Raw genomic sequence first — 15,993 nt, forward strand, 5'->3', positions numbered from 1 at the left:
GGGCACTCCACAGGCCAGGGTCATGTGGTCTGAGACACAGCTACCAATTTCAACAAAGTACTTCCTGTCTTCCAGATAGGACCTTAACCAGTTTAGGGCAGTGCCAGTGATGCCCACCCAGTCCTCTAGTCTCTGTAAGAGGATCCCATGATCGACAGTGTCAAAAGCAGCACTCAGATCTAACAGAATTAAGACTGAGGCTTTGCCCGTGTCAGTGTTCAGGCGGATGTCATTTGTCACCTTGACAAGAGCAGTCTCAGTGCTGTGATGAGGTCTAAAACCTGACTGAAAAACATCAAATGAGTTGTTTATTAAGAGGAAATCTGTGAGCTGTTGGTAAACAACCTTTTCAAGGACTTTGCCCAAAAATGGCAGATTAGAGATGGGCCGGTAATGACTCAGTACTGCGGCATCAAGACTGCTCTTCTTTAGGAGAGGCTTTATGACCGCAGTTTTCAAAGACATTGGGAATGTTCCAGATTGAAGCGACATGTTAACTATGTGAGTGAGTGGTGCTAACAAACTGTTCAGCACAGACTTTAGAAATTTGGTGGGTAACACATCAAGGCAGCATGTAGATGAACTCAGACTGGTGATGATCTCATGGACAGTTTTGTCAGTTACTGGTGCAAAGTGAGTTAGCTCTAAGTGTCTTGGTGGTTTTAGGGTAATTTTTTGCATTGTGGGATTTATAGCATTTTTAATGCCCTGAACTTTGTCATTAAAGAATAATGCAAACTCATTACACTTGGATGTGGAAATGAGTTCTAACGGCAGCTGAGCTGGAGGGTTTGTTAATCTGTTTACTGTGGCAAACAGGACACGCGAGTTGTTACTGCAGCTTCCAATTATTTCAGAAAAATATCTTTCCCTAGTTCTACATAAGATTAGGTTGTACATGTTCAGCTTTTCTTTGTAAATCTCTTTTTGAACCTGGAGCTTTGACTTGCGCCATTTCCGTTCGGCCCTGCGGCACTCCCTTTTCTGTGCCCTGACCGAATCATCATTTCTCCACGGCGCCTTCTGCTTATTTTTAACCATTTTAGCCTTTATAGGGGCGATGGTGTCCAGAACATTCAAAACACTAGATGTAACAGAGTTCAACAAATCATTTACATTAGAACATGAGACATTTTCAAAGTTTATCATTTCCATAAACAGTGCACCTGTGCCATCACTTATGTGTCTCCTCTGAACAACTGCAGGACCAACCGGAGGTTTGGGAGAAACAGACAGGTCAAAGAAGACACAGAAATGATCAGACAGAGCAACATCGATCACATTAACATTTGAAATATTTACCCCCTTTGTAATTATGAGATCTAGAGTGTGTCCTTTGCTGTGGGTGGGGCCTCTCACATGCTGAGTAAGACTGAAGGTTTCAAGGACAGCATCAAGCTCTTTAGCGTTTCTGTCACAAACATTATCAACATGCACGTTGAAATCACCTGTAATGACCAAACCATCAAAGTCTGTGCATATGACTGAAAGCATCTCAGTAAAATCATCAATAAAACTTTGGCAGTGCTGGGGAGGCTTGTATAAAACAATGAAGAGAATGGATGGAGACCGTTTTAGCTCCATTTTAAAGGATACATACTCAAATGATGAAAACACCCCAAAAGACAACCTGCGGGTAATTATTTCATCTCTAAAGACAGCACAGACTCCACCCCCTTTTTTGTTTTCTCGTGTTTCAGATTCAAACTTAAAGTTGGGTGGAGCAGATTCTATCAGAACTACATTTCCTGTGTTTTTGTCAAGCCATGTTTCAGTTAAAAACATAAAATCAAGATTATAAGAAGAAATAAAATTATTAATTAAGAGAGATTTGTTACATAAGGATCTGACATTTAGCACAGCAAGTTTCAGACTAGTTTCAGTGGGACTGGGCTTTATCTTTTCACAGGGAATATGAATCGCATTTCTCAGATTGGGCCTGACTCGCATTTTGTTTTTCCATCTGTGTGATGATGTGACTACAGAAATAGCACTAGGGGGGGCTCTTTTTACATAGGGCCCCGGGTTGGTTTGATTTTTAATGTGACAATAAGTCCCGGCAACGCTGAGACCCAGTGCATCCTAGCTATGGGAGATACCAGGTGAAAGGCGAGGTTGGATGGGTGGTGGGGCTTTTGTAGCCAAGGAGAGTTTGGGACCAGGTGAGAGGCGAGGGGGGATGGGTGGTGGGGCTTTTGTTGGTGTAGTCGGCATAGCCCTTGCTATATTGGGCGTGAGTGGAGCCATCTTAATGCCTGATTTGATCAGACTTTCAAAATGGCTGGGAAGGCCCATGGGTGAGAGTGGAGATGAGAAGGAGAATGATGAATCTTTAGTGGGAGTAGATGTTGCAGGGGGAACCCAGGGCTGGTGTGAAGGCAGGGGCGATGACAGGGATGTTGTTGGGCTTGTCACAGATGGGTCCAAGGCCTTTGAAGATTGTTCCTTTGCTGGAGGCGGTGGAGGTGAATGTGGAGCAGCTGGAGCTGAATCCTTTGCTGGTGGTGGTGGAGCAGCTGCTGATGAATCCTTTGGTGGAGGCTGAGGTTGTGGTGCTTTTGATGTTGAAACATTGGCTCGGTCTCTGGCTGAGGGAGCAGGAATTCTTCTCTCATTCCTCTCTTCTCTAACTATCTGCTCAGGACCCTGTCCAGGCCCAGTCCAATGCCTCAGAGCGTGGAGCAGGTTCTCTGTCAGCACCCTCACTCCACCTCTGCATAGGTGGGGGCCATTTCTCTTAAACAGGTCCTCTCGTTTCCAGAATAGATAGAAGTTCTCAATGTAGTGTAGTCCTCTCGGGGAGCACTCTTTGGACAGCCATGTGTTCAGCTGAAGAAGCCGGCTAAACTTGTTTATCCTCCTGTCGATGTTTGGAAGAGGTCCACTTATGAAAGTTTTGATTTCCATTTTATCAAGCACGTCGAATAACTTCAAGAAGTCTTTTTTCAAAACTTCAGTCTGTTCCCGCCGCATGTCCACTGCACCCACGTGCACAATCAGCTGTTTAGCTCCTCCATGCTTAGCCATAATATTTGGAAGGAGTGACGTTATCTCAGAAACAGTGGCGCTTGGAAAAGAATGTGTGTTTATCTTTTCATGCGTCACGTGACTTATCGCGCCGTCCCCAACTAAAACAATCTGCGTGACCTTGGCAGATCCTCCTCGCTGTATTTTGGCCACGTCATCTTTCCTTTTTTCATTTAATTCCATCTCTGAAAGTGGTAAAAATCTGTTGGTGAGCTGTATTTTAGGTGACTTCACGTTATCTTTGTATCGTTTAGGCTTTGCTCCAAGTTTGTTCCAAGAAACAGCCTGGTCTTTCTGGTTTTTAGACAGTTTTGGAAACGACACAGAGTCACTGCGGTTTAGGTTGAAAGTAGCAGTTTTTCTTGTAAAAAGTGTGCTCTTCTTACCGTCGGTTGACACAGGAATGGTATCGTGAAGAACTTTTTCAGATTCCAAAACAAATATCCGTGTTTTCAGCTCATTAATTTCTTGTTGATATTTCCGACAGCGTTCACAGTCTTTCTCCCTTCTTCTCCCGGACATGTCGCTGGCGTCAGATATGTCGTTAAAACTGGAAAAATGTTCTTAAAATCCTTGGTTTACTTGAAAAAGTCTAAAGCAAAAATGTTTGGAAGACAAAAACTGATTAAAAAGAAAAATAAATAAGGAAAGCAGCGATAGCAAGCGGAGCGAGCAAAAAAGCGTGTGCACTCTTCGGAAGCAAGGAATATCTTATTGTATTGGAGTCAGTGCGATACTGGTGTAGTGACACGTGGGATGTTACACTAGATGAATATTTTAGTGTTCTGTCTGGGCTTCTGAGCACAGCTGCTCTTTCCACATAAAAGTCGTTGCTTTGTATGGACCAGTCCCAGTGGGTGTGATGTGTGACGAGTTCCTCTGAAGCCATGTGCACAGCTACTTCCGTTATCAATGAAAATACTTAAAGGAGACATTTGTACGTTTCCCCAAGTACTTTGTAATGAGCTATAACATCATTTTGTAATTTGTTCATTGAAAATCACAATATTAAAGGCGTAATGGACGATTTTTCGGCGATTCCCGTCTCTTCTGCGTCAGCTCGAACTGTCTTTCTCCGTCTTAATTTTGTCCCGCACACTGAGAGAACTATATTATGATAGATCCATGCGCTTAGACACGAGGAAACGTGCTGCTCTCATGGGGAAGAGCCGCACGAGGCTGCAGGTGAGCGGTAGGTGCGTTCTATGATTGATACGTGGCAGGACTAATCGGCAGTCCACGCCACGAGGAAATGAGACTCAGATTTGGGCCAAAAAAATCGTCCATTACGCCTTTAATCTAAACGGCTAAGAAATAGAAACAGGTCCATTGACTTCCTGTTCAAGCCCCGCCTCATTTCACTGTAACAAGCAGCAGATTGTCATGTCTTTATTTTATTTAAATGCCAACGTGACATTTTGGAATTGACCCTTTGAGTCTTCATTCTGTAAATAATTGCTGCCAAGTACAGATATGTGGGCGGGGATAGGGGGTAGGTGAAAACAGGATTTTTCTGAGCACTGAAGCCTCAGTTGCAGGACAAAACAGTTATAACTCAAACATGCAGGAACCAATCGTAACAAACTTTGAGTAAACTAATGATGTGTAGTAGTAACAAGGCCAAAAGGGCGTGTCACAGGTACAGAGTGCTTCCTGGAGGGTGGGCTGAACCAGGCTGACTCATCCTGGTGAGTAGCCCCCATCTGTCTGCTCATCCGAGGGGAAGGATAAAGACTGTTCTCTAGCTAAAGACTGCAGGAATCAATTAAAAACAGTTTGGGCACAAATACGAGGCACCAATAGCATTTTAAGCTAATGTTCATAAACACTGGACTTAGAATAATGTCTTCAACATCCACATTCTATTTGACTTTTAAATGATGTACTTAGATTACTTCCGATCACTTTTCACAACTTTTAACTACAAGCTTTGATCTGCCTTTCATGATTGGAGGGGACACAATGCTTAAGCCATCAAAGGACAAAGGTGACACCCAAAACCAAACCTGGCAATCCACCAATACTTTGAACCAGTGATGAAGGCCATGGCGACGGCTGGAGACTACAACACCATCTGTAAAAGAACATTTCACTCCAGAGCTCAGAGGATACTTCCTGATGAACATCTCTATTACCTAATGTTGCAGACACAAACATTCATCCTGCTACAGTCAGTGCCCATGTTAGCTTTATATTTGAACCTTAGGACACATAAAACCAACAGCAGATGATCTTTCTATGATAAAACACTTCTCTCCTCAAAGAGACACAGTTTGACGAGCTCATTAGGAGAGTGGAACTCCTTTAAGATCTTCTGTTTGTATTAGAATCAGACAAAAAACAAGTGCACCAGGTAAAGTTGTGTCTTAATGTGTTTTAAAATGTCAGAAGTCAGAGAGAACAAAAGGAGAGGTTTGGTACACACACTACTATATGATGGTCATGTATACCGTAAAGGCTCGGATAAATATAAGCTATATATTTCATAAAGTCTAGTTGGATTACTGTGAGAAGAAACTCTTTCAAATTATTCTTTTCTTTCTCCGCTCCTCTTAACAATCTCCTAAAATTCATAGTTATCAGACAACCTCAATAGCAAATCATGAGTAAAATGCCCTGGGAAAAAGGAACAGTATGAATGTTGTTAGAACCAACTCCATTGCTCAGAAAATTCCTGTTTTCACCTACCCCCTATCCCCGCCTACATCCCTGTATTCTTTTTTGTTCTGCAATTATTAGAAAAATAAATCTACCTTGTGTTTTAAAATGTGAAGCAGCCACGTGTAACTGACCACGTGCTGCTGGTTACAGTGACATGTGACAATGAAGAGGCGGGGCTTATCAGTTCTGCAGGTCTGAACAGGAAGTCAATGGACCAGTTCTTATTACAAAGCAGTTTTAGATCAATATTGCAGTTTATAATGAGCAGAATGTAAAACGACCGTCTTATATTCTAGTTTAGGACTAAATAAATATCTCCTTTGATATTGTCTTTGCATGTAAAGTTTGATTAATTATTGATGTTTCTGAGTGTTTGTGCTGAAATAACTGAATTATTATCTTGTAAATGTTCTGTTGCTTAAATAGCTGTGATTCATTTCTCATTTGTTGTGGTCAGAGGGCATTCGAGTGTACTTTGACTCCTTTCCTCTGCTATATTATGTAATTACCTTTCCCTCTGAGATATTCTGTTTAACCAAAGAGTCACGTGGAAAGACTGTTTTGCTGCCTCCACCTCGGATCTGCTTTGGTAAGATTATGTAACACACCATGTAATTCCATCTGCAGTTAAAATGAACAGTGTTCATGATTGGCAGTGTTCATAGTGTACAAACTGGTGTTTCTGCTCAGCACACGTGAGGGGCCGGCTCCAGGAGCCACCGAGGATCATATGAGAGCTTCAAAACACTAGTTTGGCAAGTTGTCAAACAGATGCTGCCAGACACTGGAACAGGAAGAATTACATTGAGATCTACATTTTAATCCTTGTTTACAGAAATGTTTTTGCACAATTATGGGACAAAAACATCTGAAATCGATAGCCTTTAATTAATTTTGTTGACATTAAAGGCAGTGAATTTATAGATATCTGCTGCATTATAGAATTTTGGTTTGAGTTAAAATAAAGAACTAGTTTTTTCAGATACAGAAAATTTGAATTTTCACCCAAAAACATGCTTGAAACGTTTGCAGACTTGACTGTCCAGTTCATAAATTACAGGCCCAACAGTCCTTTAATGCATTAGCTGTCTGAAAGCTGATTAGTGTTTGGGACGTTCTGTTCCAGTCATAAATACTGAAAATGTGAACCATATGCAAGTACTGCAAGCAAGATATTCTGTATGGTTTCAAAGAAAATAAACCTTTAGACTTTAATCTTCAGTTTAAACACATTTACAGTGTGTGATTCATGGAATGGTTTTAACAGAAATGCTTTAGTGGTTAATATTGCTCTTTCCAGGTAAACACTGCCCCCTGCTGCCAGTACACTCCATGTGCGGTGCCACAGTAAAAACACAAGCCATGTCCCCATAAAAGGCCTTTATTTTGAAGTAAATGTACACAAGAGGGTTTAGCGGTAGCGGTGCAGCTGCAGAGTGTTGCGTCTCTTCCAGGCGGCACGGCGAGACCCTCCGATGGTCTTGTGGAACTTGTGGCCCTTGCCCAGGCCGCGGCTCTTCTTTCCTGCAGACGTGAGTCCGCGCATCTCCCTGTGCTTGTGCACGGCCTTTGTGATCCATTGGGTGTCGGGGTTACGTCTGATGGCCTTGTGGAAGATGTCCACCAGGATCACCTCAAAGAACTTGTACGTGGAGTCCTCACCCACCCAGTACGAGGCGAGCACCCGCAGAGCGCCACAGTGACGACCAGCACGCTCCTGCACACAAACACATTACAGGCATTAGTCTACACCTGCCTCGAGCACACGTCCTCTGAATGCGCCGCGCACACACACGTCCTCTGAATGCGCCGCGCACACACACGTCCTCTGAATGCGCCGCGCACACACACGTCCTCTGAATGCGCCACACACACGTCCTCTGAATGCGCCACACACACGTCCTCTGAATGCGCCACACACACGTCCTCTGAATGCGCCACACACACGTCCTCTGAATGCACCACACACACGTCCTCTGAATGCACCACACACGTCCTCTGAATGCACCACACACGTCCTCTGAATGCACCACACACGTCCTCTGAATGCACCACACACGTCCTCTGAATGCACCACACACGTCCTCTGAATGCACCACACACGTCCTCTGAATGCACCACACACGTCCTCTGAATGCACCACACACGTCCTCTGAATGCACCACACACGTCCTCTGAATGCACCACACACGTCCTCTGAATGCACCACACGTCCTCTGAATGCACCACACGTCCTCTGAATGCACCACACACGTCCTCTGAATGCACCACACGTCCTCTGAATGCACCACACGTCCTCTGAATGCACCACACGTCCTCTGAATGCACCACACGTCCTCTGAATGCACCACACGTCCTCTGAATGCACCACACGTCCTCTGAATGCACCACACGTCCTCTGAATGCACCACACGTCCTCTGAATGCACCACACGTCCTCTGAATGCACCACACGTCCTCTGAATGCACCACACGTCCTCTGAATGCACACCACACGTCCTCTGAATGCACACCACACGTCCTCTGAATGCACACCACACGTCCTCTGAATGCACACCACACGTCCTCTGAATGCACACCACACGTCCTCTGAATGCACACCACACGTCCTCTGAATGCACACCACACGTCCTCTGAATGCACACCACACGTCCTCTGAATGCACACCACACGTCCTCTGAATGCACACCACACGTCCTCTGAATGCACCACACGTCCTCTGAATGCACCAGTGCCAAAGTGACATGGGAAAGTAGTGATGCACTTTCAAGTCACATTAACCATTCCACCTCTGGAGGCACATTACTACTGTAGCCACAGCCGCCCTCAGACCAACAGCCACTCCAGATTCCTGTTACTTAGAAGTATTTCCTTCGTTCATGTGGTGAGCCAGCGCTGCATGTGCAGAAAGGATTCTGTTGCAGTTTAGAGGGGAACTGGACCAGAGGCATCAGTAGAGCTGCACCGCATCATAGGACGAGTTAGTCGGTTAACTGTCCTCAGGGACACTCATGTAAAGCGTTTCAGGTTCTTACATTAAGATGTCGTGATTACTGCACTTTTCGGCCTATACAGCGCGCCAAAATAAAAGCCACACGGATTTTAGACAAAACAGTGTTCATATACAGGCCAGTCAATAAACCGCAGGTGCCCCACGTTGTAACATAAGATATTTACACAAATAAACACAATAGTGACACCAGTTGTCTTTTGAACCAGGGGCTCGTTGCACACCTCCGGGACTAATTAGACCAATTCCTCTGAATAAGCCTGATTGTAATAAAAACTGCATTTTAAAAAGCTTAAATGAGAACACGACGTGTCCCCTGGACAGTGCTTAAACAGTCAACTGACTTCAGCGTGTCAAATGCTTGCACTTCCTGCTAGATTGCTTCCTGGAGGCAGTTTCACAGTAAAAATCTATAGGATAGTTATAGTGACCGCTGGGTTTAAAGCGTGGGTAAAAAGTAACAGCTTAGTCCAAAAAGTAGAGCATTAAAGTTAATGGTGATTTTAGTCACAATATACTTAAACAATTGACAATTATAGGGGCAAAAACGTGTTTTAATTCAAGCTGCACTCCAAAAAAAAATCCTTATAGTAATTGTAAATTTGCATATCTGCAAAAATCATGCAACAACTTTGTCCAATCAGTTTGATCCATCATAGCAGTCATAGTTGAGCGGCCTGGCGGATTTTTTTGGGGGAGTTATTTTTAACATGTTTTGCGTCAAGATTGGCTTAGGAAAAAAAAAAAAAAGTCCATTAGCTAAAAAGATGAATGAAAGTGGCTGACAGCGATGTCGTCCATGACAGCGAGGAGCAGGATGATGGGGAGCGCCCAGGACAACATGGGCTTTTCACACAAACAAAACCATTGAATGCCAGCAATGGCTGGTTTGAGAAGTTACAGAAATGCTATGGACTTAAGCGTTTCTCTGCATGGAGAGGAGCATACGTGAACAACAAATTCAAAGTGATCATCGAGGAGTGCGTTTAAACAAGAGAAATGTGAGGAAATGTTAATGCCCGTCAGAGAAAAGTGTAATTGTAAAATAATAATAAAGCAGACTACTTTGCGGATTTCACTTAGTGCGGGTTATTTTCAGAACGCAACTCCCACAATAAACGAGGGACCACTGTACAGCACGGGAGACATATTTTGGACAGCATTTTTACGATTACATTGCCGTTTCTCAGTCATAAATGTGATATGGTGACATCTCGATTCAAAAACACAGTATTTCTCAAGTCAGTTTGCCTTGAACACGACCTAAAGAGTTTTGGGGTCAAACGTACCTCGGCGACTGACTGGAGGCTGCGGGCGAACTTGATCTGGTTGACACCGTGGTGCACAGGCTTGCCGTAGGTGGCGCCCTTGGGCACGGGGCGTTTGCGGCCTCCACGACGCACACGGATGCGGTAGATTACGTAACCTGAAGGGACAGCACAGTGGGACAAGACGTTCAGAATCTGAAGGTAAAATGGAATTACTACAGAAATACTTTTACACCACAGAAATGGTCCATGTGAATCCTAAACTCACTGCAATAGTGTTTGTGACAGGATGAGCTTAAGTGGGAAAAATCACATACCAAAACTTGTAAAGAATAGAGTAGATATTTGAATTAGTTAAGAAATGTAAAAAGTAGGTACAGAGGGTAAAGTCTATGCATCTGCAGTATTGTGACATACTATTGATCCTCTGGTCAATGTTTTAATCTAGACTTCCAATTAAATGACAGGATTGTCAGTTGAAAATTAAACCATAAAAAGTTTGCACTACTAATTAGGGGTTTGCCAAAATTGTCGTTCAATTCTAAATTTAGTGATAAAGTATCGATATCGTGGGCTACTGTCTAGATGTATCGCCATGAGTCATTTTGGGTAATGCCTTGAATAATTGGTGACTGGACTGCTATTTTGATGCTCGTTTAAAGAACCATGACATTTTGATATTTTTAGTTTGTGCAGAGTCACGGTTTAAAAAAGCTAAAATGTATTAGTTTTTTAAAATAGATATCCGAACATGAGCAAAACATCGCAAAATTGTTATTATCGAAACGTGAAGTTTCTGGAAACGTATGGGGCCCTGTGATTCCCAGCCTTACCACTAATGAGGGCTGGGTAATGCAAAGTACCTGATGATACGAATCCAGATACATGGAACTGGATACGATAGGCATCTTAATGCATGGATATCCCTTTACAATAATAACCATGTTAAGTTTACTAAAATAATGTTTATCAAGTGGAACAAAAAGCTTTAGGATTTTGTGTTCACAATGTCCTTAAAACAACTTTTACAATCGTCATATTTTCAAATTCAGCCTTGATACATCAATCTGTAGGTTCAGAAGTGTAAAACTATTCAAGTGTCACGATTTGCATCTATCGATACTCGTATTGTCAAGAAGTCCATCACGATATATGTTGAGCACAGCCCTAGTGCTAATATTTTGACACCGTTAAAATTGAAACGGTGCAAATAATAAAAACTCAACTAGAATGACAAAAATCAGGGGAACTGCATACAAAAACTAGGTGGCAGGAAGTAATTTTCAATCTGATGACTTTGTGATGGAAGTCTGTTTTAAAAACACTGTCCAGACGTCTGAAGACTTCTGTGGACACATCCGCTTAAAACCTCTGTAGTAGACATACCCTGCTTGGCCTTGTAGCCCAGTCTGCGAGCCTTGTCAGGTCTGGTGGGGCGAGGAGCGCGATGGAGGTTGGACAGTTGGCGGTACTGCCAGCAGCGCACGCGGAGCAGGAAGCGCATCACGTCCGACTGCTTCTTGCGCCATAGCTCCTGCATATACCTATACGCTCCCATGTTGACTTATCTGGAAGAGAAGAGCACCGTTAGCTGCAGTTTATTGGTAAAGAGAACTTTGGCTTTGGAGAACTGAACTTGATAGGTTTGAGATGAACAGTTGCCCATACCAGGAACACAAAAATAAAGAACTTTAAGATATCACGATGAGTGTCTACATATTTGATGGAGGTCTAGTTCCATCCGCTTCAGCTTCAACAAAACGCATTTCAAAGTGACACCTTGTAACATTCTGGACGTGGAAAGTCATTTTGCATGATTACAGGGACAGTTAAAACCACCTTTTAGGAAACAATCATGGAGATTGATTAGTTTTATGCCATTCTGTGGCATATTAAAGCCAATGGGACAATCTATATGTAACAAGTAGGAGGCTCATATTTTCACAATATTTTGAGTCAACATATTCATTGTGATTGTCCACATTGAGATACTATATTTAGGTTGTTACATTCTTTGGACCAAATTTCAAATGCTATTACAATGGACAAAAAGTGCACAGGGGGGTTATAACAACCAATAAAGTCAAAAGAAGTACATACATCGATACTGGCTCAAGCTGACAATATAAGCACTTATTCCACTACCCACTTAAGTGTGATGGAGCTACACATGAGCAGTTAGCATGCTAGCGTTGGCCACGGACCTTGCACATTACCACGCTAACCACAATTTACAGTTTAATGCAATATTAAATTACAGCCACGACTAGTTACTTCCCGGTGTTAACGGACTATTATTTAAAAGGCACAAATGAATGTGGTCTAAACCCACAGAGCCGCGACCGGTGCGATAGCGTCGGAGCGCGGAGGTAACAGGGGCATTTTTGTACTTAGAAGGCGATAATCCCAGAAATAACCACAACGCAGCCATCGTTAATATGTCAGTAATGTAGGTTCTAAGTGGAAATAGCAGATGTTTGCTTAAAATGAACGATTTGAGTGGATTATATTCCGGTAGAAGCATTGAAAATCTGTCTTACATGATGGCGTACCAGCCGGAAAGAGAGAGCGTCCTTACCCAGCATGCCTTTTGAAAACGTCAATGACGTATTTCCGGTGAGCCGCTCATGGGAAATGTAGTTTAGCCGTAAAAGTATCTGGAAGTGGCGAGTTTTATTATATGTAAGATATTATTTAAAACACTTTATTCATTTCTTGTATATTTCCCATTTCATTACTGCATTACTGATTGTTCACGTTGTTACGTAAATGCGTTCTAGAAGCATATGAACTGCGCTTGCGCAACAAAATGAAAGTCCTGTCGAAAAGAGAAGAATGGATAGAATGATGCGTTTTAAGACTTGAGATACAGCTTCGTATCCACCAAACAGAGGTAATGATTAGCTTTATACCTGTTAAATAGTTTAGGGTATAAAATATCCATTCACAAATACTGTAAACATCATAACAGCACGGCTAAACAAGCTAACCGAGCTGCAGTGTTATTGTTTTTGTTGAAAGACAGTTCTTTATCACGTCTTAAACATGTGTGAAGATGATCAGCAGTTCTTTATAATGTCTTAAATATGTGTAAAGATGATCAGCAGTTCTTTATAATGTCTTATATGTGTAAAGATGATCAGCAGTTCTTTATAATGTCTTACATATGTGTGAAGGTGATCAGCAGCGTGATCCTAGAGTCACTTGTGTGCAGAGCAGAACATGGGGAAAGGCTGTAAGGTTGTGGTGTGTGGACAGGCTGCAGTGGGAAAGACTGCAATCCTGGAGCAGTTGTTATATGGAAATCACATTGTAGGTAAGGGATCACTTCAATTATAAAACATACACTTTGTTTGTGCTTGATAAGATATTCATGTCTGGCTTTGTTCACTACTGTTGTGTTGGCCATGTTACTTCACATATCTTTAGACATTTAAAGTGAAAGTAAAAACACATGGTGTGTTGTGCTCCAGGCTCTGAGTCGACAGAGACGCAGGAGGACGTGTACGTGGCCTCGGTGGAAACAGACAGAGGAGTAAAGGAACAGCTGAGGCTCTACGACACCAAAGGCCTTCACGATGGACTGGAGCTGCCTAAGCACTACTACTCTGTGGCAGACGGCTTTGTGCTGGTCTACAGCGTGGACAGCCTGGAATCCTTCAAGAGGGTGGATGTCCTGAAGAAAGAGATCGACAAGTCCAGAGATAAAAAGGAGGTAAGCCACAAGTGTACTACACCACAGGGCAGTCTGGTTTTGCACCAATCAGTGGCCAAATCTGACCATTATCTGATTTCTGGAGTTCAGATAATTGAAATGTCATGTAAACAGTTCCATCTGATGTGAGTAATCTGATTTCTGTCTGATTGTTCACAGCTATGCAGGTTTTGATAAGGGAAAAAAAAGAAACTGCTTAACATTGAAAGGGTTATCTTCCAATTGCTTGTACTTGATCTTCCAAATACAACAGTTACTCTAAATTCCGCTGATTCCACTGATTAACTGACAAATGCCAGCAGAATTATTTCTTGATGAGATTTCTCTTGTGTAAACACAGATTGCATTATTGGGTTATCTGATTTTTTTTTTTGCACCTAGAAACGAAACACTTAAACCTGCACAATGGGGATGTCGGCCTGAATTCCTCTGTCCAACACTGAACACTTGTGGTGGTGTTTTCAGGTGGCGGTGATCGTCCTGGGCAACAAAACGGACCTGTGCGAGCGTCGTCAGGTGGACGCGGATGTGGCTCAGCAGTGGGCGCGCGGCGAGAAGGTCAAGCTGTGGGAGGTCAGCGTGTCCGAGCGCAACTCCCTCATCGAACCTTTCACCCAGCTCACCAGCCGCCTCACCCAGCCTCAGAGCAAGTCCGCCTTCCCCCTGCCCGGGCGCAAGAGCAAAGGCACCGCCGCCACCGACATGTGAAGCCGTTAAGACCGCGGGGGAGTGAGAAAGAGAGAGAGACAGAGATTTGATTTGTCAGCTACGTCTTATGGGCACTGGAGCATAGTCTGATCATTTAGTTGGGTTCAAATAGATTGTGCAGTAATAAAATGTACAGTTGGTAGTAGCATAGTGTTGGGAGAGGTGCAAATGGTGAAATTTATTGTCGTAAGCCACATTTCCACTGGTTCACTTTGGAGTGGGTGGGTTTTGGTGCTTTTGAGCGAGATGAGTGGACAAGAGGGAGCGGAGACTCTGGTGAACACAAGACGGCTAAAAACAGATAAAAAACTAAAATTATAATTCCTCACCAAACGCTGATTGGATCCTGTGATCAACCGCCGTATTCCCACTGATGATAAATTATATGTTGAAGGAACAGACTTGGAAAAACAAAGCTAGCACACGTTAATGTTTCCCATTTATTGATGCACGGCACTTGCCAAAATATGATATTTCCAGTGCATAATGCATCTAACATTATCCAAACCCTGTGCATTGCAAAACACTTTAAATGTGGTGTAGAGGCTTTGCAGAGAAGTGAAATAAATGCAGAAAAAGCTGAGGCTAAATCAGTAGTAGTTTCCTGTTTCCTCGAGCTGCTCACGATGAAGACTCATTGCACCAAGAATGGAACCGTTTCTTGGGTCTGGGGGGCCAGTGTTGGGTCTTGAATCTGCTTGTATTCAGAATTTTGCCTTTGTGTATGATAATCAAGAGGCCTGCAGTCGATGTGTCGTTCAAATCTGCTGAGGACATGTGCAGTGTCGGGGAACCGTAATGTTGAAAAGCTCATTCACTAAAGATTTTCTATTCCTTTTAATGCCATTTTTAAAACCTGGACATTAACTTAAGTCTATCATGGTTTACAAAATATTGTTCCTTCTTCCTTTTTATTTTACAAACCCTATTAATGCGTCTATAATTGATCCCTGTGCATGTGATTCTAATCCAGAAATTGTACTTATTGTATGCAGATCGACAGATAATTATTCATCTTTTAAAATCATGTTAAGGCTCTTTAAAATGTATTGCCATGGTTTTTTCACAATGCTTCAAATGTTCAGTCCCGTTCCACTAAAGACTTGACAACCAAAACTAAACTTACCCGTTTTGAGGTTAGCTTCTCTTTTAAATACCTTTTATAGTTTACAAAAGCTTACTACCGTGTATTGTGACTGCGGCGCAGATTTCGTCCTCTCGTTAGGACTTCCAGAACCACTAAGCTATAAATCATGTCATACTTCACTAAGCAATAATCTTCATGGTACAGCGAGTCAGTAATAATTCTAAACCTGTGTCATAGGGCTGCTAGTTAAAGCTTTCAAATCTAACGTTAGCAATGTCAGTGTTAAGATGAAATATTTATTGCTTAACTTATTTTTGCCACTTTGAGCCACATTCCCTCCACGACGACTGAATGGGAGTTATATAACTATTGTATATTGTAATGATTTAAATGCACCGTCAGGCTAAAATTGCTTGTTCCTCTTTTACGCTATTAAAATAGTCTATTAAATTGTAAAAGCACTGAATAAAGTGTAGCTTTTCTAATTAAACATTTGTGTCGGTCTGTTTTTTGAGCAT

General features: G+C 42.6%; 2 protein-coding genes across 3 annotated transcripts; one reads left to right on the top strand and one right to left on the bottom strand.

The window, feature by feature from the left end:
• Positions 1 to 7,053: 7,053 nt before the first annotated feature.
• On the bottom strand, positions 7,054 to 12,691 carry rpl15 (ribosomal protein L15). Its single transcript, XM_072447356.1, has 4 exons — positions 12,506 to 12,691; positions 11,352 to 11,533; positions 9,987 to 10,123; positions 7,054 to 7,405 (listed from the first exon to the last, which is right to left on the bottom strand). The coding sequence occupies exons 2-4, from the start codon at positions 11,521 to 11,523 to the stop codon at positions 7,100 to 7,102; spliced, it is 615 nt and encodes a 204-aa protein (XP_072303457.1). The 5' UTR covers positions 11,524 to 11,533; positions 12,506 to 12,691; the 3' UTR covers positions 7,054 to 7,099.
• Positions 12,582 to 15,666, top strand: nkiras1 (NFKB inhibitor interacting Ras-like 1). 2 transcript variants are annotated; one of them, XM_072447358.1, is made up of 4 exons: positions 12,582 to 12,858; positions 13,180 to 13,281; positions 13,439 to 13,680; positions 14,146 to 15,666. In XM_072447358.1, the coding sequence occupies exons 2-4, from the start codon at positions 13,188 to 13,190 to the stop codon at positions 14,386 to 14,388; spliced, it is 579 nt and encodes a 192-aa protein (XP_072303459.1). In that variant the 5' UTR covers positions 12,582 to 12,858; positions 13,180 to 13,187; the 3' UTR covers positions 14,389 to 15,666. The 2 variants fall into 2 exon arrangements, with proteins under 2 accessions (XP_072303459.1, XP_072303460.1); XM_072447359.1 differs by having other exon boundaries at positions 12,756 to 12,858; positions 13,185 to 13,281.
• The last annotated feature ends 327 nt before the right edge of the window (positions 15,667 to 15,993 follow it).

Source organism: Eucyclogobius newberryi, unplaced genomic scaffold, assembly GCF_026437365.1.
Source record: "Eucyclogobius newberryi isolate DKJ021-1_F unplaced genomic scaffold, fEucNew1.0.hap1 SCAF_16, whole genome shotgun sequence".
In the NCBI taxonomy this organism is placed as follows: Eukaryota; Metazoa; Chordata; class Actinopteri; order Gobiiformes; family Gobiidae; genus Eucyclogobius; species Eucyclogobius newberryi.

Excerpts from the sequence above, each read along its gene's own strand:
- rpl15 (XM_072447356.1), bottom strand. The coding sequence starts at position 11,523 with ATGGGAGCGTATAGGTATATGCAGGAGCTATGGCGCAAGAAGCAGTCG. Across the intron at positions 10,124-11,351 it reads GGGCTACAAGGCCAAGCAGG|GTTACGTAATCTACCGCATC; the intron begins GTATGTCTACTA and ends CTGTCCCTTCAG. Across the intron at positions 7,406-9,986 it reads GCCTCCAGTCAGTCGCCGAG|GAGCGTGCTGGTCGTCACTG; the intron begins GTACGTTTGACC and ends GTTTGTGTGCAG.
- nkiras1 (XM_072447358.1), top strand. The coding sequence starts at position 13,188 with ATGGGGAAAGGCTGTAAGGTTGTGGTGTGTGGACAGGCTGCAGTGGGA. Across the intron at positions 13,282-13,438 it reads ATATGGAAATCACATTGTAG|GCTCTGAGTCGACAGAGACG; the intron begins GTAAGGGATCAC and ends GTTGTGCTCCAG. Across the intron at positions 13,681-14,145 it reads AGTCCAGAGATAAAAAGGAG|GTGGCGGTGATCGTCCTGGG; the intron begins GTAAGCCACAAG and ends TGGTGTTTTCAG.